The 25,354-nt window shown below is 42.8% G+C and overlaps 1 protein-coding gene across 1 annotated transcript in view; it reads left to right on the top strand.

Moving 5' to 3' along the window:
- CAMKV (CaM kinase like vesicle associated) overlaps positions 1–25,354 on the top strand; it is a 148,852-nt gene that overhangs the window by 16,183 nt on the left and 107,315 nt on the right. The window contains exon 2 of the mRNA XM_030206784.1: positions 6,614–6,745. Within this exon, the coding sequence (XP_030062644.1) occupies positions 6,614–6,745 (132 nt within the window). The remainder of the gene's footprint in view (positions 1–6,613; positions 6,746–25,354) is intronic.

Here is a 25,354-nt window from a genome sequence, read left to right as displayed (position 1 = left end):
ATTCCTTAACCTTCACTTCCCCAGCTGTAAAGGACTAAAATACAAGCTCATACATGCGACTACCTTCTCCTACATGAGTACGCAGCTGTGGAATGCACTACCAACCGACTTGAAAACAATCAACAAGACAGCTAACTTTCGTAAATCTCTGAAAACGTATCTCTTCAACAAGGCCTATACAGAAAACCCATAGCTTAATTACACCACATCGCTAACCCACCCCAGCTTTGATAGTCATCTTTCTATACTATCTACTTAGACCTTTTTTCTCATCATTCTTCTTTTTGTATCACCAACTGTATCTGTTAGCCTGGAATGGCTATGCCATAACAAGTCTATCCACCTTATAATTGAAAGAGAAAAACGCCTAGATTTCGACCCAAATCGGGAGATAGACGTTTATCTCACAAAAACGAATAAATCGGTATAATGGAAAGCCGATTTTGGACGTTTTCAACTGCACTCCATCGCGGAAGCGTACAAAGTTGACGGGGGTGTGTCGGAGGCGTGGCGAAGGTGGAACTGGGGCGTGGTTATCGGCCGAGGAGAGATGGGCGCCTTTCGCCGATAATGGGAAAAAAGTATGCGTTTGTAGCTAGAATTTAGGGCACTTCTCCTGGACCCTGTTTTTTCACGAATAAGGCCCCAAAAAGTGCCCTAAATGACCAGATTACCCCCAGAGGGAATCGGGGATGACCTCCCCTGACTCCCCCAGTGGTCACTAACCCCCTCCCACCACAAAAAATGATGTTTCACAACTTTTTATTTTCACCCTCAAATGTCATACCCACCTCCCTGGCAGCAGTATGCAGGTCCCTGGAGCAGTTGTTAGGGGGTGCAGTGGACTTCAGGCAGGTGGACCCAGGCCCATCCCCCCCTACCTGTTACAATTGTGCTGCTTAATGCTTAGTCGTCCAACCCCCCCAAACCCACTGTACCCACATGTAGGTGTCCCCCTTCACCCCTTAGGGCTATAGTAATGGTGTAGACTTGTGGGCAGTGGGTTTTGAGGGGGATTTGGGGGGCTCAACACACAAGGGAAGGGTGCTATGCACCTGGGAGCTCTTTTACCTTTTTTTTTGTTTTTGTAAAAGTCCCCCCTAGGGTGCCCGGTTGGTGTCCTGGCATGTGAGGGGGACCAGTGCACTACGAATCCTGGCCCCTCCCATGAACAAATGCCTTGGATTTATTCGTTTTTGAGCTGGGCGCTTTCATTTTCCATTATCACTGAAAAACAAAAACGCCCAGCTCACAAATTGTCGAATAAAACATGGACGTCTATTTTTTTTCAAAAATACGGTTCGGTCCGTCCCTTCACGGACCCGTTCTCGGAGATAAATGCCCATGGAGATAGACGTTTTCGTTCAATTATGCCCCTCCACGTAAGCCACATTGAGCCTGCAAATAGGTGGGATAATGTGGGATACAAATGCAACAAACAAATAAATAAATAAATACCCAGCTCCCTGACAGCAGTATGCAGGTCCCTGGAGCAGTTTTTAGTGGGTACTGCAGTGCACTTCAGGCAGGTGGACCCAGGCCCACCCCCCCTACCTGTTACACTTGTGGTGGTAAATGGGTGCTCTCCAACCCCCCCCCCCCAAAACCCACTGTACCCACATGTAGGTGCCCCCTTCACCCATAAGGGCTATGATAGTGGTGTACAGTTGTGGGGAGTGGATTTTGGAGGGCTCAGCACCCAAGGTAAGGGAGGTATGCACCTGGGAGCTATTTTTGAAGTCCACTGCAGTGCCCCCTAGGGTGCCCAGTTGGTGTCCTGTCATGTCAGGGGGACCAGTGCACTACAAATGCTGGTCCCTCCCACGACCAAATGCCTTGAATTTGGCCGAGTTTGAGATGGCCGGCATCGGTTTCCATTATCGGCGAAAACCAATGCCGGCCATCTTAAACCCAGCCATCTCTGACATTTGGCCGGCCCCAACCGTATTATCGAAACGAAAGATGCCTGGCCATCTTTTTCGATAATACGGTTCGGGACTGCTGTTTGTGGCGCCTGCCATATAGATGGCCGGCGCCATTTGATTATGCCCCTCCACATTACTATGTCCAGAATAGATCATGTTCTGCTGTAATGGTACAGGGAAAGCAAAGGGAACTAGTTTATCCCTCAGATTATTTTCATATGTTTATGATTATACCTTTTGCAACATAGTGTAAGCCACATTGAGCAAATAGGTGGGAAAATGTAAGGTACAAATGAAGCAAATAAATAAATAAATAAACAAACATGAATAAGCGATAGTGGGGCGTTGTGTTTTGTAATAATTTTCTGAATCTCATGAGCCAAATGGGAAAATTTAAGGGTGCACACCACATCTGATGCTTTTACCTCTTTACACCCTATTTTCAAAAGATCCCCTCTACAAAGTTCTTTTGCCTTGTTAAAGCCCCCCCTCAATGCAACCTCTGGGGTAAAAAGTCATAGATTTGATGTAAACTGCTTTGGTTGTACCACAGAAAAGCAGTTTAAATTGATTATATGCAGGTACTTTCTCAGTCCCTAGAGGGTTTGCAGTCCTAAGGTTTTTGTTTGTACCTGTGTAAGTGCAGATACTTAGATGTGTATGTTGTTGAGGTTGTAGACACTGACAACTACAAAATGGATGCTGCTGCTGCTGCTGCAAGTAAAATGGAAAACAAAGGTGACCCCATAAAAAATGCAAAAACAAAGGCATGGAGTTCCTAATTTTCAAAAATTCTTTATGAACAGCACCATAGCACATTCTGCAGCATGATTGGAGAACTAAAACGTAATCTCTGTACTATTCTGTAAATTAAGACCAATACAGAACTGTAAAAACACAATCAGATAGAATACTGTATTGTATACCTAGTAGCAATGGAACTAGTAAACATAAATTATAAAATTGTTTTGTAAAATTTTGTGATTGTTTGCTTTCCCATTTTACTTTTCTTCCTCACTGCAAGGTCACGCCAGCATCTCAATAACATTACATCAGTAGCTATCACTTCGTCTTGTTTCACATATGCCAATGCAAACTTAATTGCCTTGACGCCTTCACTATGACTAACGTTTAAAATGAATGTTCAGCTTCACTTGAGGTGTCTTTTAACAGCATCATCTCCATTCCTATTCCCTTTCACCAGAGCAATCACATCATTGCTTGTGAGAATGACATACAAGCATGGATGCAGGTAGATGAGAAAGAAGAGCTAACTGACATTCTCACAGCCTGGTATTTTCTGTAACAAAGGAAGGAGATCTTCCTCAGCTGCTCTGTGTCCTTGTTCATTTTCTGTCACAGTTCAGGAAAAGTGAGACCCTTGGGCCGCAGTCGAGTTGGCGCTACCCAGTCAAGCTGAAGGTTAGCTGGGCCCCAACTAGTGGCAGACAAATCACCCAGGCAAGGCACAGGATGATGCACAGTAAGCAACCAGGTTCTAGACTAACAGAAACAGAAGACAATACTGGAGCTGGAAGGCATGACTGGAGATTGGAAGAGGACTGAAACTGGAAGATTGGAGCTTGGAGGCAGGGCTGGAACTAAAAGGTAGGACTGGAGCTTGGAGGTAGGGCTGAACTGGAAAGCGAGAAGCAGGGCAGGAGTGGGACTGGACACAAGGCAAGAATAAGCTGAGGCAGGGTTGGAACAAACAGAGGCAAGGCTGGAGACAAGGCAGAAAGAACTGAGGCAGGGCTGGAGTGCAACACACATGCTAGACGTAACCAGGAGACCTGTGTTGCAAAGGCAATGCATGAGGGTCCCATGGTTCCTTATAAGGGACCTCACTAATGTCATGATCTCTGGTGCCCAAGAATGAGAATACACTGAAAGAGGCAGTAGGAGCGCATGTCTGGAATGAGGCTTGGAGTATGGTCAAACAGGGAAACTAGAGCAAAGGCATCCGTGCAAGAAAGACACAATGCTGGGGATACGGTGAAAGGAAAGGTGAGTTGGAACGCAGAGGCCTGGTCACAGCCGTAACTGTTTCATTCTGAAGAATTAACTTTCTCCATGATTTTTCTAGGATTGGAGGTTCATTCTAAGGAGCAACGTGCTGCTTGCCAATTTTTTTTCAAGTGAGTGCCAAAAATTGTCCAACAGCCAAAAAAGAGTGGGAGCAGTCCCCCTGAGCTATCTAAGGAGGGGGGGGGGGGGGGGGGGGTCCCCCTGAGCTGTCAAAGGAGCAAATTTAGTGTTGATTATTTTTAAGGATTATATTTGAAGTTATAATTGCAATGAATATTCAGTTTTTCTTCTGACTGCTGAGGGGAGACATGATAGAGGTATATAAAATATTGAGTGGAGTGGAACAGGTGGATGTGAAGCGTCTGTTCACGCTTTCCAAAAATACTAGGACTAGGGGGCATGCGATGAAACTACAGTGTAGTAAATTTAAAACAAATCGTAGAAAATCTTTCTTCACCCAATGCATAATTAAACTCTGGAATTCGTTGCTGGAGAACGTGGTGAAGGCGGTTAGCTTAGCAGAGTTTAAAAAGGGGCTAGACTGTTTCCTAAAGGACAAGTCCATAAACCACTATTAAATGGACTTGGGAAAAATCCATAATTCCGGGAATAACATGTATAGAATGTTTGTACGTTTGGGAAGCTCGCCAGGTGCCCTTGGCCTGGATTGGCCGCTGTCGTGGACAGGATGCTGGGCTTGATGGACCTTTGGTCTTTTCCCAGTGTGGCATTACTTATGTACTTATGTACTTTTTCTGTCTTCCAGTAAATGCTCATTTTATGCAATTTCCTGTGTTGTTTCCGTGAATGTTCATGTCAATAAGACTGCATGCTGTCAGAAGTATGCAGTGTGTGCACAGTCTTTCTTGATAGTGCACGCATGTGTGATGGTTCAAAAGAGTGCACACCATTATAACTAGTAGAAAAAAACACAAACTTTTGTGAGGTTTCCCCCTGCTAGTTATAGTCTTACAAAGACATGAAATAACATGGGGAATGTCATTTCAAATGAATGCACATTCCTTGTATTCATTTGCTTATTCACCCTGGGAAAAATGTCTATTATTAATATTAAAATACAGTAATTGCAATTGAAATAAAACACATAATATAATTAGACACTACATATAAAATTCTTATTGCAGAGTCATGTGGTGCCATAAGCGAGTAAGGACACGTTCCTCACTTGCTCTGAGGGTCAAAAAAACATACAAGATCCATTATCTATATATATAAAAGGCACCACCAACGTTCTAATGAAGCCTCACTTCCGTTTTGCATGGTGGTGTAGATATCCGGTTTCACGAATCGCAACCACATCCACACTAGAGGGGCAGGAGTAAGGAGTAGGGAAACACGTGGAGCGTATTTCCCTACTCCTCCCCCAGCCTACAAAGCAACCCTCACTGCCCCCCTCAAATGAAACACCACGAACCCAAGCCCCTCCCCCTGCCACATCAACAAACCCCCCTAGGAGTGCCTACAGAGACGACAGTCTCCCCTACACCCCCTCTCCCAAGTCGCCGCCGCTCCCCCCTCTCCCTCCGCCCAGCAACTTTCCCTCCAGTCCCACCCACACACCCACCCAACAGACCTGCCGTGCCGCTCCGATCTCTGCCCGAAGCTGCAGTACCGGACCAACAAAAACAACAACAGCTTCGTGTAAACAGCTCTGCAGCCGCTCCTCTCGCCTCACGTTGCTCCTACAGGGTCCTTCTCCAGGGGCACTGACGTCCAGGTGCGAGGACCGGCTGCACAGCCAACTGCCAGTCCTGATGGCCTCCTGCGGTGCCTCGCCTGCTTCGTTCAAACACCTGATGCTGATTTTGTACCGCCGCGCCGCCTCTGTGGATGGAGAGAGTTGCTGGCCGCACGGAGAGGGGGGAGCAGCGGCGGCGACTTGGTGAGGGCGAGGGGGACAATGGCAGCGCAGACATTGGGGGGGGGGGAAGCAGTGCTAGCGCCCATTTCATTCCTCTCTGAAACGGGCCTTTCACACTAGTCACTATATATAACACACAAGCAAGGAAATCTCAATAAAAACTTCAGTCCCAACGTATGAACCCTTGACAGAAGGGCCAAAAATTCTTGGCATCATTTCTGGTAATCCTTGATAAATCTGGAAATACACGTGTGCCATTATTCTAATCATTTCACCCTTAATCTTCATGAATGTTAACATCTAGAATTCCTCTCAGAATGAAGGTGTCAAGGTGTGCGTGTATTCCATGCATCTACGTGTGTATAGCATCTCAACCCCACCCCTGCTGTGCCAAATCCTCAGGAACACATGTGCACAGATCGCATTAAGAAATGCAGGCCCTTGTCTGCATCTGCTTTTGCTAGAAAACACAATGGCAGATAAAAGCCAAATGGCCCATCCAGTCTGCCCATCCACTATCTCCTCCTCTCCCTAAGAGATCCCAGGTGCTTGTCCCATGCTTTCCTGAATTCAGATACAATCTTTGACATATCTGCATGCAATACAATAAAAGTCATTTCCCATATGTAAAACAGGCTTTAGAAGCAGAAAGGCTTTATAACATTATCCTAGTATGTGTTTATTAAACTGAAATGAATGCCTGTGACAGTGAGGTGAGATGTTTCCAGTTCTCTTTACAAGTAACACTGAGGGAGTTTTTCTGTTCTTCATTTCACAGTGAAGAATTCTGTGAAATATTTCGAGCTAAAGACAAAACAACAGGAAAGCTTTACACCTGCAAGAAATTCCTGAAGAAAGATGGAAGGAAAGTTCGAAAAGCAGCAAAGAATGAGATCATCATTCTAAAAATGTGAGTTTCTCATATATAATGGGCAATTTGGATTAGTCCTTTGGCTCAGGGGATTTAGGGTTTGACTCTGAGTTAGTCTGCAGTAGAGATGTTACAGAGTCTACTCAGTAATGCCATAGATCAAACCTGCAGGCAGGTCATTCTGCATATTTTATGTGGTCAAATCCATTCAAACTCACTCTATACTGTCTGATTTGGGAACATTCCAGGAGTGTTATATTATTTAATGGCGTGATCCATTGTAGCACCACCATAGGGGGGGGGGGGGAGGGAGGGGAGCCAAGAAATCCACTGGGTCCTTACAAATAGATACTGGAGGTAGTTTCCTCTTGAAAGTTTGCTCACAGGTATGGATGAACAAGTAGCTGCAGCATTTTTCTCTGCTATTTCTCTGGGCAGTAGAACAGATGTAATACATTGTGAATGATATTCAATTGATCTGGTTAACTTTGGGATTTGACTGAATAAATCATTTTTAATGTCCTGGACATTGACTGTTTAAACCAAACAATTCTTTAAGAAAAGGAGGGGTGAGAAGTGCATTGAGTGCCTGACTGAGAATTAACTGGATAGTTCTGGTATTCATCACCATCCATTTAACTTTATCTTGTTAGACTGTACCACATAAATAGCTGCCATAACCTTTCTTAATTTTAGACCATGATTTACAGCTCAACTTATCCTATATAATAATTCTCACCTCCAACGTTCTGAGGCCGCTGGAACCCTGGCTCCCTCGGAGGTGGTCTGCTAGGTGCTGTAGATCAAACTGACGTCATGAATCCCACTGATTGGCTGCGCCTCGGGTGAAGTCACCAGCCCGACGCACAGCAGCAAACCGCGACTCAGCCACCAGCAAACAGCGACCCAGGCAGGGGGAGGAGTAGGGAAACACGTGTTTCCCTACCCCTCCCCCTGCCTAGGAATCGATCGAGACTGGCTGCCAACCTCCCGAACCACCTGCGCACACTAGCCGCCCTCATAAAACCGCCGCCGCCCTCCCTCTCCTCTCCAGGTCCGGATTCGGACTGTCAGAGAGGACGAAGAGGGAGGGCGGCAAGACAGCGAGCGAGCGGCTGCGCGGCAAGTGTCCAATGTGGAGGAGGCGGGTGAGGGCTCAGGGAGGGGGTCAGGGTCCAGTGGCAACTCGGAAGAGGGGGGGGGAGGGAAAGAACAGCGGGTTCGACTCCAGTGCAGCCGTCATCCGCGTTCACTCAAAGCAAAGCAAGCAAACCTAAGAGATGCTGCAGGACGTTTAATAGACAGGAGTGGAAGTGAGCAAAGCAAGTCTACGGTAAGCGAGGAAGCCCATTGGTTAATCTCTGTTTCCACTCCCCTACGCAGCCGTCATTGGTATACACTCAAAAACAACCAAACCTAGGAGCTGCCGCTTCACATTGTCGTTTTTAAATTGTTGTTTCATCTGAAACAAGTCTAAAGCTGTTTCAACTGGATAGACAGTGCCTTAAAACGTGGAGGACAAAAGGAGGGGGGAGACAGACAGACCCTGTAACTGGGAGGGAGGGAGACCATGCAACTGGTAGGGAGGGAGGGGGGACCCTGTAACTGGGAAATAGGGAGGGAGGAAGGAAGGGAGGGAGGGGAGACTCCCTGCAACTGGGAGACAGACTGGGGGGATCCTGCAACTGGGAGACAGACCAGGGGGGGGGACGACCCTGGAACTGGGTGGGAGGGGGGACCCTGGCACATACTCTCATTCTCACACATACACTCGCACCCAGTCTCACATTTGGACTTTCCTTGGCAGATAACACTAGGATGCTGATCCAATTCTTTCTTCTAACGCAATGGTTCTCAATCCTGTCCTCAGGATGGTATCAGATGAGTTCCCACCTGGATAGTTCCCACCTACTAATTCCTACATAGGCAATTTCTTCCGGGACAATTCCCAACAAGTACTTTTCCCTCAGGGACATTTCCTACCCTCTCTAGCCTGTAGCTTCTTTATTGTATTGGGTATCATAAGTCCTGGCAACGCATATTCATTTTTTTTATGGCGTCTGAAACAAGGTTAGAGCAGCATATGGATGTACACAGAAGATGTATAATAACAGAATAACTTTTCATAGGTAGAGTAGTAATTTGTTATAAATCGTAATCAATGTGTAATTTTGAGGGGCTGAATTAGGTTGAAACCTAGTTTGGGGGTGTAGGTGGCATTGCCCCCCCCCCCCCACATGAACTGCACTTTGTATTTATCTATTTATTTATTTACTTACTTACTAGTAAAACAAGGCCCGTTTCTGACACAAATGAAAGGTTTTCCTCAGAGTGTGTATGTTTGAGAGAGTGTGTGTGTGAGAGAGAGAGAGAGAGAGTGAATGTGCGAGTGTGTGTGTGTGACAGAGAGAGAGTGAGACTGGGTGCGAGTGTGTCTGTGAGAGAGAGAGTGTGTGTGTGAGCATGAGAGTGTGTGCCAGGGCCCCCCCTCCCTCCCAGTTCCAGGGTCCCCCCTCCCTCCGAGTTCCAGGGTTGTTGTCCCCCCTCCCTCCCTCCGAATTCCAGGGTTGTTGTCCCCCCCTCCCTCCCTTCGAGTTCCAGGGTCGTCCCCTCCCTCCCTCCCTGCCTCCGAGTTCCAGGGTCCCCCCCTCCCTGCCTCCCTCCGAGTCTCAGGGTCCCCTCCCTCCCCTGCATTATGCTCTCTCCCCTGCATTCATCCATATGCACGCAATGTCTTCTGTGCCCTGCCCCCTCCATCCATCCATGTGCAGCATCTCTCCCCTGCTCCCTCCGTTCCAGGCCCCCCTCCTTCCCTCCCCCCTCCGAGTTCCAGTGTCCCCCTCCCTCCCTCCTTCCCAGTTCCAGGGTCCCATGGAACTGGGAGGGAGGGGGGACGGAGAACGTTGGAGGAGTGACATCAGCAGGTGGGTACAATCCCAGTGACACACATTGGAACGTTGGAGGACAACGCTGGAGGAGAATGTTGGAGGAGTGATGTCAGCAGGTGGTTACGATCCCAGTGAGACACATTGGAATGTTGGAGGAGCAAATTATTATATTAGATGACATTTAGATCCCAGATTAAACATGAATTAGGTTCAAACCTAGTTGGTGGGGGGGGGGCATTTCCCCCCACATGAACTGCATGTCTAGAAGGGGAAAGGGATGTGTAAAAGATAATGTTGTGGGGGGGGGGGGGGGTGTACTGGCCCCAAAAATGATGTGGAAGAGAAAAGGGAGGAAGATTATTTGTCCTAGTGTGTATTTTGGGTTATGGGTGGGAATTGTCCGCCCTGGTATGGTGGGAATTGGTTCAGTTGGAATTGTCCAGACGGGAATTGGTGAGTGGGAATTGTGCAGTGGGAACTGACTTAGAACCCTCAGGACACACCCAACTAGTCAGGTTTCAAGAAGTATACATGAGAGATATTTTCATGTACTGCTTTCATTGAATGCAGATCTGTCTCATGTATATTCATTGTTGATCTCCTGAAAACCTGACTGTTGGGTTCAGAAACTCAGAGTAGGGCATTCCTTGCCCACCAGGCCACTTGGTATGGTTCTTCCTTCTCTAGACACTCCAAATCAGGATATTCCCTACCTGAGAACAGCAGGTTAGCATTATCTCCAGATCCTGGTTACTTTTGCTTAGTTGATCAATGTCTTATCAGTATTCCATCTATGGATTTATAGCTTTAATTTCCATTGGAAAGACAGCAAAACAAGGACAAAATCAAACTGGATCCGGTAACTAGTCAGTCCTGTTCAGTGATAAAATAGGAAGAGTGTAAGACAATGTAGGGACACACTCTAGATAGTGAGAACCACCCAACCCCACAAAATAAAACATATACAATGGGAAAGTGATACTGAGGGAGCCAAGGGACTGACATTCTCAACATTGATATTGGAGTCAAGAGCAGAATTAATTATACAACAAAACAACTTTTAAAGCTTAATTTTGCATAGGGTGTCTAGATGAGAAAAGGGACATCCATGGGTGGCAGAGCCTTATGTAAAATATGTATAAAGTGGGGGAATACTCATTTAGTTTGCAGCATGTCTATTGGGAACAGCCATTTGGAAGGAACCACGTTAAAATAAAACAAAACATGGGGACATCATTCAAGGTTCTGAATATGTAGGTGCTAGCACTTACACATGTAAGTGTTAAAGCCCACCTCTTTAACATTGCTTTTGACTTGTAACCACTCGCCTCCACCTACCCTCCTCTCCTTTTTTTCTCTACACATTAATTGATTTGCTTGCTTTATTTTTTGTCTATTAGATTGTAAGCTCTTTGAGCAGGGACTGTCTTCTATGTTTGTGCAGTGCTGCGTACGCTTTGTAGCGCTATAAAAATGCTAAATAGTAGTAGTAGTAGTAGTTTTAAAACCTATGAGCACTGTTCCCGCTAAGCTGAGCAGGAGTCCTCCAACTGCTTTGCTACCAATAGGGGGTGGTACTTCAATGTGTTTTCAATCTGTAGGGTCAGCCTGTCCCTCGCTATTGAAAATGTGATGTGACACAGCACCCTCCCCCCCTCACACACACATACACAGGCAGGACTGTAGGTGGAGGACCCCCCCGCTCAGCTTAGAGGGAACAGTGCCTACGAGGGTAACTTTGTGAAGGTATTTTTGTATATGTATGAGAGCATATCCATGTCAAAGACCTCTGCTAAACTTAATCTACATCTAAAAGTATGCATGATGACAAGACCGCACATACTTTTATGTGACTTTGGTGTAGGTGCGTTCTGGAGTGGAATGTGACCAGAGCATGGACAAAGTTAAAATTTGTGTGCATATTTATTTTTCTTACATTTGTACCCCGCGCTTTCCCACTCATAGCAGGTTCAATGCGGCTTACATATTATATACAGGTACTTATTTGTACATGGGGCAATGGAGGGTTAAGTGACTTGCCCAGAGTCACAAGGAGCTGCCTGTGCCTGCAATGGGAATTGAACCCAGTTCCCTAGGACCAAAGTCCACCACTCTAACCACTAGGCCACTTCTCCACTCATATTTCATATTTCATAAAATAGATGTGTAAGCATGACCATTTACACCTGCTTTCAAACAGCGTAGAGATCTGTGGCTTCGCTTTAGCTGCAATTTCAGCAGCTTTGTTGTGCTAATTAAAAAAAAAAATTAGACCCTCTTTAGATAGATCGTTGCGATCAAACTTGAGATGTCGAGCATGGAGCATGCTCAGTTCTTCCTGTGTTTTCCTGAAATGTGTATAAGGACATTCTGGAGTGCACGTATATTTGCTGGCCTGTAGTGGGAGCATGCGTTTTGGAAATGTACACTTCCCAAAAAGAGTGGTTTCAATTTGGCAGCTTCCAGGTAGAACTGTCAGCACTTATCTCTAGAAGGGATAATATTGCAATTTTCACATAGGAATACTGGCAGTTAACCATATGTCCGCTAATTCTACAAAATTGTGCACCTAAATTTGCAACTAGCATTCAAAATTTCACCCACAATTTATAGAATAAGGACAATTGTGCCTGTAAATTAATAGATTAATTGGATAGTAATTGGCATTACCCAATCATTGATGCTATTTGGCTGGTTTGTGCATAACTGACCATGGTCGGTATTCTATGACATCTGTACTCAAATTACTGTACATGCAATTCCAAGGGGGGGGGGGGGGGTGTGGACCTGGAAGGGACATTGGCAGGTCAAGGGTATATCAAACAGTTATAGAACAAAAGCATTAAGACGTCTAAGTGCCTACAGTTAGGTGTGAGAATTTACACTACCAATTTGGTTGACGTAAGTACTTGTTCTTAAAGTTAGGCACATAATTGTGAATTACACTGGTATTCTATAATGGCAGTTCCACGCAGCTGCTGTTATAGAATACACAGTTACGGCTGGATTTAGTAAACGGCGCTCATTATTTGGCACCAGAAAAAAATTGGAGCTAAGTGAGATTCTATAAAAGCACATTTAGTGCTGGTTCCTGCACCTAAATTCAGGTGCCAGATTTACACCTGCTGAAACCTGGTATAAACGCTGGCGCCCAAGTTAGACAGGCTGAGACCATATTGTATGATTACGCATACTGTAGGTGCAATACAGATAATACACCTTTGGGATGTTATTGGGGTATCTGATAGTATAGATTCTAAAAACAAATGGGTCCCAAACAGAACTAACATTAGTGAGTGATGTGTCAGATGCAAATGTGTTCCCCTTTATCCTTAGATCTAAGCCCACTATGCCTAAATAATTTAAAGAACTAACTCCACACCAAGGGTATTATGAAAATAAAAGGTGCTCTTTTTATTTACAATAGCAACAGAATAACATGGAAATACAAGTGCTATGAAACCACAGTGACTTTATCATGAGAACAGCCCAAAACTGAATGCACATCCCCTTAAGGCTCTTAATGTGGCCCTTTTTCTATAAACCGATCATACTACACAAAGGTACATGGCAAAACATATGACTTCAGATGATGCAGGTGTTCAGGAGACAGCAGGATGTTCCTCAGGTCAGCAGACACAGATGCAGGCCACACTTCAGATGGAATCCAACAGGAACCAACCTGATCTTCTGTCTCACCCTCTCTTACAGTCCAAAGAGCCCAACTGCAGCTGAGTAATGACGTATACCTGTCCTTCCTGTCAATACATAACATGTTCAGCTGACATATTGTGGCTCTTGGGGCCACAATATTGTCCCACTGGCACTACATTGAAGAGCATTTTAACCATTGTCAGTGCTTCAAGGAACCAAAACATAACATCACATTCAGAATGGAGCTATTCTAAGCAGAGAGCGCGTTATTCATAGCCACAACATTTTGTTGCACTCTGCTTCTCCAGCCCTTATGTCAGCTCAGTTACTAAGGGTCTTCCAACAGATGTGCAGACTGCGAAATATTGCAGGAAGACCTTAGGAAATTGGAAGACTGGGCATCCAATTGGCAGATGAAATTTAATGTGGAGAAATGCAAGGTGATGCACATTGGAAAGAATAATCCGAATCATAGTTACCTGATGCTAGGGTCCACCTTGGGGGTCAGCACTCAAGAAAAAGATCTAAGTGTCATTGTAGATAATACGCTGAAATCTTCTGCCCAGTGTGCAGTGGTGGCCAAAACAGCAAACAGGATGCTAGGAATTATTAGAAAAGAGATGATGAATAAGACTGAAAATAATATAATGCCTCTGTATCGCTCCATGATGCAACCGCATCTTGAGTATTGTATTCAGTTCTGGTTGCCGTATCTCAAAAAAGATATAGTGGAATTAGAAAAGGTTCAAAGAAGAGCGACCACTCAATGAATAGTTAAGCTCTGGAACTGTTTGCCAGAGGATGTGGTAACTGCGGATAGCGTATCTGGGTCTAAAAAAGGTTTGGACAAGTTTCTGGAGGAAAGGTCCATAGTCTACTATTGAGACAGACACGGGGATATTCAACTGCTTGCCCTGGGATTTGTAGCAAGGAATGTTGCCACGATTTGGGTTTCTGCCAGGCAGTGGCGTAGCCAGGGGGGTGCCAGGGGAGCGGCCGCTCCCCCAAACTGAGTTCTGTCGGCACTGGCGCCTATTTTTTTTTCAATGTATTGCATTGAAAATGTGCTCTGGCACTGGCGGAAGTCTGCTCTCGCACCGCTCTTGCTCCCCCCGCGCCGTCAACCTGGCTCCGCCTCTGCTGCCAGGTACTTGTGACCTGGCTTGGCCACTGTTGGAAACAGGATACTGGGCTAGATGGATCATTGGTCTGACCCAGTATGGCTTCTCTTATGTAGTCCTTGGAGATCTAATACAGCAAGACCTTGAGCAACAGGCTTCAGCAAAGAAAGATGGAATTGGCCAAAGTCTTCAATTTTAATGTTCAGGTTTAAAAACTGAACAGTACCATGTATTGTGTACCATGTATTGTGTAGCACTGCACATACTACTTCCAAGTGTGGCTTCCCCATGTTAAACTTGTATAGCGCTGCGTAACCCTGGCAGCACTATAGAAATGCTTAGTAGTAGTAGTAGGGCCATGTTTCCCCACATTCCCCCCTCTTTCAATGAATTTAGCTTTAAAAGAAGCTAAAGGCCTTGAAACACATCAATGTGCGTTCACCCTGTATAAATGCCATTACAAGATTTCACAAGTTGGTGAAACTTAAAGCACAGAATAATGTAAACAAGCTTGGCACAATACCAGATATATGAGCATGAAAATATTTTTACTTGAAAACACAGGACTGTGTAATGATGCAAGGCACACTAAACTGCATGTGATGATGTTCATCAGAAAATGGGGTTAAGTGATCTTGAAATGCATAAGCAAAGGTCCATAAAGGTCAGATGACTTGTGAGTTCGGGGAAGAAAAGTCACTTTTGTAGCAATGCAGTGCAACAACTGAGTGGTGAACCACAGCATGGGCTGCAGGCAGTGTATGGCTTTGCAAGAAGTCCATAGGAAACCCAGTTCGTTGAATGCATTCCTTAACATGCTGGGTATTCTGCTTAAAATTTGCAACCAGGAAGAAAGAATGCTGTAACAAAAGCTGAGTGTGGCATACAACACACCTATTTGAGTGGGTTAAAAAGTCCATGCCATGGAAACACTCATGCTAGTAAGTCTCTGATAATGCATGGAGAAAAAGTCTACTACTTGCAATAATATGATAATAAACACACAAAAGGAAATGCATAATATCTGCCATATAGCAATACAAGTGCAATAAAATGATAGTTTATGAGTATTGCCAATACTATCTAAGCATAGGAAAAACCTATTCACGGGAAAAAACATACAGAGTTTGTATACAAAATGATAGTAAACTTCATTGGAATTTAGTAACTTAACCTAATATGTGGTATGACAGTGACATACTAAATAACGATACTTGATCCACCTTATATGACATAGATAAACTGCACTATACTAGGTTTATATGTTCTATAAGTAATATCAGATAGTGGAGAAAATCTCTTATCCATATCAAATGACAATAATAAAACTAGCCAAGCATAAAACTTAAGAGAAATGAATCGCTCAGAAATATGTATAACCTTGTCCGTGAAATAACACAATCAGTGTGAGATTATGTAAGTACTGATATACATGCTGAAACAAGTGGATGGACCATACAGGTCTTTATCTGTCATCATCTACTATGTTATTATGTATGTAAGTGTTGGTACCAAGAAGCATATACAGAACGCTCAAATATATGATAGAAAAGTAAATTAAACCTTTCTACTTTGCTGACTACATATGTGACCTAACAAAAAACATACTAAAAAAACCCCCCCCAAACAACCTTTATTTAGGAAAAACAAAGTGTAGCTATCATAGGTAAAAAATATATATATATATGTATAATGAAAAATTCTATGTAATACCAAAGAAAGACAGGTGCAAAAGTGTTTATGTACCTAACTAAACCTGGTATGATAACAGGTGGACAGTAGTACACTCCCATCACTATCCTTTTCCCCTTTACACATGGTATTTCAATCCATATGGATTTCAAGATGTATTTCACGTCCTGTAGAATGTTTACTCTATTCAATTCAAGGCCATCCTTAACCTATAATGCTACCCCTCCACCAATTTGATCAACCCTATCACTTTGATATAATTTTTATCCTGGTATGACGGTGTCCTACTGGTTACCTCCTTCTACCAGGTTTCAGAAATGCCTATTATATCTATTTTTTTCATTTAGTACAATATATTCTCTCCTATATTATTTCATAGGCTTCTGGCATTCACATATAGACATTTCAGACAGTGTTTCTTGTTCCTATTTACATGTTGTTCAGCAGTTGACAGTGATAATGTGCAATCTTGAAAATCTGTCTGCTTTTTATTTAAAGACTCCTGGTCTACTATGCTCTCTATTGCAACCTCACTATCGGGATGCCGTCTTCCCTGTTTTGGTGGTATCTTTGAAAGATTCCTTATTCTGAACCATGCGATTTTGAGCGACTGTCGGCCTTCCCCCAGTTTCTAGTTTAAAAGCTGCTCTATCTCCTTTTTAAATGCTGATACCAGCAGCCTGGTCCCACCCTGGTTAAGGGGCACTCAGGGAAGACAAGGCCATAGCAGAGAGACTAAATGAATTCTTTGTTTCGGTCTTCGCCGAGGAAGATGTGAGAAGATACCGGCGCCAGAAATGGTATTCAGTGCTCACGAGTCAGAGAAACTGAATCAAATCTCTGTAAACCTGGAGGATGTAATGGGGCAATTTGACAAATTGAAGAGTAACAAATTGCCAGGACTGGATGGTATACATCCCAGAATATTGATAGAATTGAAAAATGAAGTAACAGAACTATTGTTATTTTTAAAAAGGGTTCCGGAGTTGATCCGGGAAATTATAGACCGGTGAGCCTGACGTTGGTGCCGGGCAAAATGGTAGAGACTATTATAAAGAACAAAATTACAGAACATATTCAAAAGCATGGATTAATGAAACAAAGTCAACATAGATTTGGTGAAGGGAAATCTTGCCTCACCAATCTACTACATTTCTTTGAAGAGGTGAACGAATATGGATAAAGGTGAGCTTGTCGATATTGTGTATCTGGATTTTCAAATGGCATTTCACAAAGTACCTCATGAAAGACTCCACAAGAAATTGGAGAGTTATGGGATTGGAGGTAGTGTTCTATTTTGGATTTTAAAAAATGGTTAGAAAACAGAGAGTGGGGTTAAATGGTCAGTATTCTCAATGGAGAAGGGTAGACAGTGGGGTTCCTCGGGGGTCTGTGTTGGGACTGCTGCTTTTTAACATATTTATAAATGATCTAGATATGAGAATAACTAGTGAGGTAATTAAATTTGCTGATGACACAAAATTATTCAAAGTTGTTAAATCGCAAGAGGATTATGAAGAATTACAAGAGAACCTTACAAGACTGGGAGACTGGGCATCCAAATGGCAGATGACATTTAATATGAGTAAGAGCAAAGTGATGTATGTGGGAAAGAGGAACCTGAACTATAGCTACGTGATGCAAGGTTCCACCTCAGGAGTCTCTGACCAGGAAAGGGACCTAGGTGTCATCGTTGATGATACTTTGAAACCCTCTGCTCAGTGTGCAGCTGTGGCTAAGAAAGCAAACAGATTGTTAGGTTTTATTAGGAAAGGAATGGAAAACAAAAATGAGAATGTTATAATGCCTTTGTATCGCTCCATGGTGCGACTTCACCTAGAATTCTGTGTGCAGTTCTGGTCACCGCATCTCAAAAAAGATATAGTGGAATTAGGAAAGGTACAGAGAAGGAAATGAAAATGATAAAGGGAATGGGATGACTTGCCTATGAAGAAAGGCTGAAATGGCATGGGCTCTTCAGCTTTGAGAAAAGATGGCTGAGGGAAGATATGATAGAGGTCCCTGGAGTAGTGTAGTAATTGGTGCAATGCACTGTAGTGAGGCCCATATCCCACTCTATTACACTTGTGGTGGAAAGAGTGAGCCCCTCCCCCAAACTCACCTAAAGCCCACTGTACCCACATATAGGTGACCCCTGCAGCCTTAAGGGCTATTATAGTGGTGTACAATTGGGAACAATGGGTGTTTGGTGGGTTTTGAAGGGCTCAACATATAATATAAGGGGGTAACTGTGATATACTGTATGTACCTGGGAGCTTTTATGTGAAGTCCACTGCAGTACCCCTTAGGGTCCCTCACTGCTCTGCTGGGATGTCTGTATGGCCAGTCTACTAAGATTGCTGGCTCCTCCTACATCCCAGTGCCTTGATTTTTTTTTTGCGTTTTTCTCTTGAACATTTTCTGTTTTTGAAAATGGACCAAAAAGATAAATGCATAGAGCAAAAAAACATCTAGCAAATAGCCATTTAAAAAAAAATAGAGAAGGGCGACGAAAATGATAAAAGGGATGGGACGACTTCCCTATGAGGAAAGGCTGAAGCACCTAGGGCTCTTCAGCTTGGAGAAAAGGCGGCTGAGGGGGAGATATGATAGAGATCTTTAAAATAATGAGTGGAGTTAAACAGGTAGACGTGAATCGCTTCTTTTTTCTTTCCAAAAATGCTAGAACTAGGGGGCATGCAATGAAGTACAAAGTAGTAAATTTAAAACGAATTGGAGAAAATGTTTCTTCAATCAACATGTGATTAAACTCTGGAATTCATTGCCAGAGAATGTGGTAAAGGTGGTTAGCTTAGCAGAGTTTAAAAAAGGTTTGGACGGCTTCCTAAAGGAAAAGTCCATAGACCATTATTAAATTGAACTCGGAGAAAATCCACTATTTCTGGGATAAGCAGTATAAAATGTTTTCTACTTTTTTGGGATCTTGCCAGGTATTTGTGACCTGGATTGACCACTGTTGGAGACAGGATGCTGGGCTTGATGGACGTTTGGTCTGTCCCAGTATGGCAATACTTATGTGCTTATGAACATGGCTATATTCGCTATTCGAATTTGGGATGTTTAGAGCAAAATGTCCAAGTCGGACTTAGACGTCACATCAAAAATGCCCCTCCCAAGTGTCTTTAAATAAAAAGCAGACAGATTTTAAAGATTATCAGTTATTACTAGCAACTGCTGAGCAAGTTGTAAATAGGAATAGCAAACATTATTTGAAATGTCTATATTTAAATGCCAGAAGCTTAAGAAATAAGATGGGAGAGTTAGAGCATATTGCACTAAATCATCAGATAGATATAGGCATCTCCGAGACCTGGTGAAAGGAAGATAACCAATGGGACATTGTCATACCAGGGTACAAATTATAGTGCAGTGATAGGGCGGACTGAACTGGTGGAGGGGTAGCGTTATACGTTAAAGAGGGCCTTGAATTGAATAGACTAAAAATTCTGCAGACACAAAATACACCTTGGAATACCTATTTTATTTCATTTATTGACACTTATATTCTACATTATCTGAAACAACAACATCAGTTCAATGTGGCTTACGCTCATCAGCAACTAAAACAATACAGTGAACAATAAAAAGAATCTACATGAATGGTAATTACAAAAACAATAAAACATATGAGAAGAAACATATCATAGAACTGTGTCTATTAAAAAGAGCTGTCTTTAACATTTTACGAAAACTCATATAGGGGATCTTTTACAAAGCATCAGTAACCCCAACACGGGCTTCCTGAATGCTAAATTGGGACTACCGCTAGCCCAACGTGGCTGCCAGCAGTAGTTCCGCCCTGAGTGTGCACCATTTCTGTGGGAAAAAGAACCCCCCCCCCCCCGGAAATGGCTTGTGTGGTGATAACCTGGCAGTAATCGGACATCGCCGTGCACTGCCTGGTTACCGCTGGATTACCGTGGGAGCCCTTATCACCACCTCAGTGGGTGGCAATAAGGGGTCCCTGCCACATGCCCATGTGGTAAGAGTTCTCTTACCACAAGGCCTTGTTTGGGTACTTTTTACCCGCTGCAGTAAAAAGGATTCTGTCGTTCGGGAAAACAGCCCTCGCCGCTAGTGTAGGGCCCTTTTCCCCATAGCTTGGTAAAAGAACCCCAAAGTTATTCATATATCTTATACTCTCAGGCAGTGAGTTCCACCATTTAGTGCCCTGGTAAGCAAACTCCACAACAAAAATTGATTATTTGCAGGTCCTGGTAGAACTCCCCATCCGAAATGCTGTTATGGGTACTAGAGATTTATCTTGTTCTCAATTTTTTCCTGCTGCAAGAAAATTCTCTAGTACCCATAACAGCATTTCGGATGGGGAGTTTTACCAGGACTTGCATATAATCAGAACCATACCATACCATATCTGAAGGACAAACCACATAGCTAAAAAACAGACCTAGCTTTTATTAGGAGCCAGTGCAATATTTGTAAAAAGTGATGATGCTCTTTCATTCATAGCGTGAATCATGCCGCAGTATTCTGAACAGTCTTCTTTAATACCAGTTCTTTCCAGCCTACATAGACTATACTACAATAATCAACCTGAAATAGTACTAGTTTGCACCAAAATACAAAAGGTCTCAGAAGGAAAAGAGCTCTAATTCTCTTCAATTTCCATAAGATTCTAAAAACCTTAGTTGTAACTGCAGACATCTGTGATTTGAATGTTAAATGCGATCAATTGTTACTCCCAATATTTTCATATTAGATTCTAACGGATATATAACTTGATCAATTGTAAAACTTTTTGTAGGAAATAGGGCAAAAAGAAGTCATAACTAAAAATGTAGTTTTTTCTTTATTTAATTCCATGTGTGAAGGGGAAAAGGATAGTGATCACAGTGTACTACCATCCACCTGGCCAGGATAAACAGGCATATATAGAAATGTTATCGGAAATCAGGGAGCTAACAAACTGAGTAACACAAGATTGTAATTACTCCAATATTGACTGGAAAAATATAACATTGGGGCATGCTAGGGAGGTAAAGCTCCTGGATGAAATCAAGGACTGCTTTATGGAGCAGCTTGTTCATCAACCAAAAAGAGGGAGAACAATTCTAGACCTAGTCCTTAGTGGAGCACATGTAGGGTTACCATATGGCTCCAGAAAATGGAGGATAGATTGAGCCAATTTGGGTTTTACTTGCATTGCTTTCAATGGAAGCAAAACCCGGACAGGATCAATGTGTCCTCCTTTTTCTGGAACCATATGGTAATCCTAAGCACATGATCTGCTGTAGGAGTTAATGGTGCTGGGGCAACTTGATAACAGTGATCATAACAGTGATCAGATTTGATATAATATCTGGAGTAAATACGCACAAGAAATCAAATACATTGGTATTTAACTTTTCAAAAAGGTGACTATGATAAAAGGAGGAGAATGGTTAAAAATAAACTTAGAGGAGCAGCTGCAGAGGTAAAAACTTTACAGCAGGCATGAATGGTTTTCAAAAATACCATCGTGGAAGCCCAGACCAGATAAATTCCATGTATTAAAAAAAAAGGGGGGCATAAGGAAGGCCAAATGACAACTGGCATGGTTGAAAAGTGAGGTGAAGGAAGATATTAGAGCTAAAAGAAATCCCTTCAGAAAATGGAAGAAGGAGTCAACTGCAGATAACAGAAAACAATATAAAGAATGGCGAGTCAAATGCAAAGAACTGATAAGAAGGGCAGAGAGAGACTTTGAAAAGAAGATTGCAGTGGAGGCAAAACTATATAATAATAAACTTTTTTAGGTATATTAGAAGCAAGAAGCTGGCAAAAGAATCGGTTGGATTGCTAGATGACTGATGGGTAAAAGGGGCACTCATGGGGGAGACAAGGCCATAGCGGAGTTCCTAAATGAACTATTTGCTTCGATCTTCACCAAGGAAGATATGGGGGAGATACCAGTGCCAGAAATGATATTCAGTGCTGATGAGTCAGAGAAACTGAAACAGGCCTCTAAACCTGAAAAATATAATGGGATAGTTTGATAAATTAAAGCGTATCAAATTCCCTGGACCAGATGGTATACATCCCAGAATACTGATAGAACTGAAAAATGAACTTGCAGAGCTGTTGTTAATAATATGTAATTTATCATTAAAATTAAGCATTGTACCAGAAGATTGGAAGGTAGCCAATGTAGCACCAATTTTTTTAAAAGGGTTCTAGAGGCAATCCAGGAAATTATAGCCCAGTGAGCCTGTCATCAGTTCTGGGCAAAATGATAAGACTATTATAAAGAACAAATTCACTGCAAATATACCTAGACATGGATTAATGAGACAAAGCCAACATGGATTTAGTAATGGTACCTCACCAGCCTACTACATTCTTTGAAGGGGTGAATAAACATGGGGATAAAAGTGAGCTGGTCGATATTGTGTATCTGGATTTTCAAAAGGTATTTGACAAAATACCACATGGAAGACTCCTGAGGAAATTAGAAAATCATGGGATAGGAGGTAATGTCCTATTGTGGAACACTAGGACTAGGGGACATCGATAAAGCTTCAAAGTAGTAAATTTAATACATATCAGAGAAAATGTTTCTTCACTCAACGTGTAATTAAACTCTGGAATTCATTGCCAGAGAATGTGGTAAAGGCGGTTAGCTTAGCAGGATTTAAAAAGGGTCTGCATCTTCCTAAAGGAAAAGTCCATAGACCATTATTAAATTGACTTGGGAAAATCCACTGCTTGTTTCTGGGATAAGCATCATAAAATTTATTTTCTGGGATCTTGCCAGGTATTTGTGACCTGGTTTGTCCACTGTTAGAAACAGGATACTGGGCTTGATGGACCTTTGGTCTGTCCCAGTGTGGCAATACTTATAAGAACTGATTAAAAGGTAGAAAACAGAGAGTAGGGTTAAATGGAGAAGGGTAGGTAGTGGGTTCCGCAGGGGTCTGTGCTAGGACTGCTACTTTTTAAGATTTTTATAAATGATCCAGAGATGGGAATAATTAGTGAGGTAATTAAGTTTGTCAATGACACAAATGTATTCAAAGTTGTTAAATCACAAGAGGATTATGAAAAATTGCATGAGGATCTTGTGAACCTGGGCATCCAAATGGCAGGTGACATTTAATGTGAGCAAGTGCAAAGTGATGCATGTAGGAAAGAGCAACCCAAAGTATAGCTACATGATTCCAGGCTCTGCACTAGGAGTCCTTGTCCAGGAAAAAGATCTAGGTGTCATTGTTGATGATACGTTGAAACCCTCTGCTCAGTGTGCAGTGGTGGCTAAGAAAGCAAACTTACTATGACTAACCAGATAAATAAGAAAATGAGTTCTGTTTTTTTTCTTACTAAGAAAATTGCGAGTTATTCGGAAATATTTTGAACTATTATCTTTTAAGCTTGTGGTTCAATCACTACTGCTATCCAAAATTGATTGTAATGTAGTTTATGTGGGCTGCACTAATATTACCATGAAGAAATTACAGCAGTTCAGAATTTGGCAATAAGGGTTATATATTCACTGAAAGTAGATGATTCAGTCAGACCATATGTCTGTAAACTCCAGGTTGCCAGTAATAATGAGAGTTCATTTCAAGCTGTGTACCTTAATTTCAGTCTTTGTATGGTATTACACTTTTCTGTTTGGTTAGTCTGTTCCCAATCTTGGATAGACAATTAATGCGGGTCAGTTATTATGATTTTCGACTTCGTGTTCGATTAAGTTTTTTAGACAATTATCGTCATCCTTGCCTTATCAGGCTGTCTCAGTTTGAATTCCCTTCCTTCTTTAGTGCATTCTCAAGGGAATTATTGAAGTTTTCACAAGCAACTTAAAAGTTTTATGTTGTTTAAGAAACATGTGGGTTGAATTTGAATTAAGATATGTAAGTTGTCATTTATTCCAGATAATTTTTCTGGTATTCCTCAGTTGTTATCCACATTGAACTGTGAAGGCTACTACTACTTATCATTTCTATAGCACTACTAGACATACACAGTGCTGTACACTGGACATAAAGAAACAGTCCCTGCTGAAAAGAGCTTGCAATCTAAGTAGGACAGACAAACAGGACAAATAAGGGATGTGGGAATGATAAAAAGAAATGGGTGCTGAACAAGTGAGTAAGGGTTAGGAGTTAAAAGCAACATCAAAAAGGTGGGCATTTAGCCTAGATTTGAAGACAGCCAGAGATGGAGCCTGATGTACTGGTTCAGGAAGTCTATTTCATGCATATGGTGCAGCAAGATAAAAGGAACTGAGTCTGGAATTAGCACTGGAGGAGAAGGGTGCAGACAAGAGAGATTTACCCAGTGAATGGTGTTCCCGGGGAGGAGTGTAGGGAGATCTAAGAGTGGAGAGGTACTGAGGAGCTGCAGAGTGAATGCACTTGTAAGTCAATAAGAGGAGTTTGAACTGTATGCGGAAACGGATAGGAAGCCAATGAAGTGACTTAAGGAGAGGGTTAATATGAGCACAGCAACACTGGCAGAATATAAGTTGTGTATCAGAATTTTGAACAGATTGAAGGGGAGAGAGATGGCTTAGTGGGAGAACTGTGAGAAGCAAGTTGCAATAGTCTAAGCAAGAGGCAATAAGCGTGTGGATAAGGATGCTGGTAGTGTGCTAAGAAAGGAAAGGATGAATTTTGGTGATATTATAAAGAAAGAAATGACAGGTTTTAGCAGTCTGTTCAATATGTGTAGAGAAGGAGAGAGAGTAGTTGAAAATGACACTAAGGTTACGAGCTGATGAGACAGGGAGGAGGAGAGAGTGTTATCCACAGAAATAGAGAATGGGGGAAGAGGAGAGGTTAGTTTAGGGGGAAAGATAAGAAGCTCAGTCTTGGTCATATTTAGTTTCAGAAGGTGGTGAGACATCCAGATAGCAATGTCAGACAGGCAGGCTGATACTAGCCTGGATTCCTGCTGAGATTTCTGGTGTGGAGAGGTAGATCTGGGAGTCATCAGCGTAAAGGTGATACTGAAAACCATGGGATGAGATCAGAGTACCAAGGGAAGAAGTATAGATGGAGAAAAGAAGAGGTCTCAGGACAGATCTCTGAGGTACACCAACTGATAGTGGGATAGAAGTGTGGAGTAGGATCCACCAGAGTATACACCATAAATATGATGGGAGAGAGAAGAAGAAAACCAGAAAAGAACAGAGCCCAGAAATCCGAGGACAGCGTATCATGGAGTAGGCGGTGATCAACTGTGTCAAAAGCAGCAGATAGATTGAGAAGGATAAGGATAGAATAGAGACCTTTGGATCTGGCCAGGAACAGGTCATTGGAGACTTTAGC

Source organism: Microcaecilia unicolor, chromosome 6, assembly GCF_901765095.1.
Source record: "Microcaecilia unicolor chromosome 6, aMicUni1.1, whole genome shotgun sequence".
NCBI lineage: Eukaryota > Metazoa > Chordata > Amphibia > Gymnophiona > Siphonopidae > Microcaecilia > Microcaecilia unicolor.
This window is presented reverse-complemented; position numbering and strand designations above follow the sequence as displayed.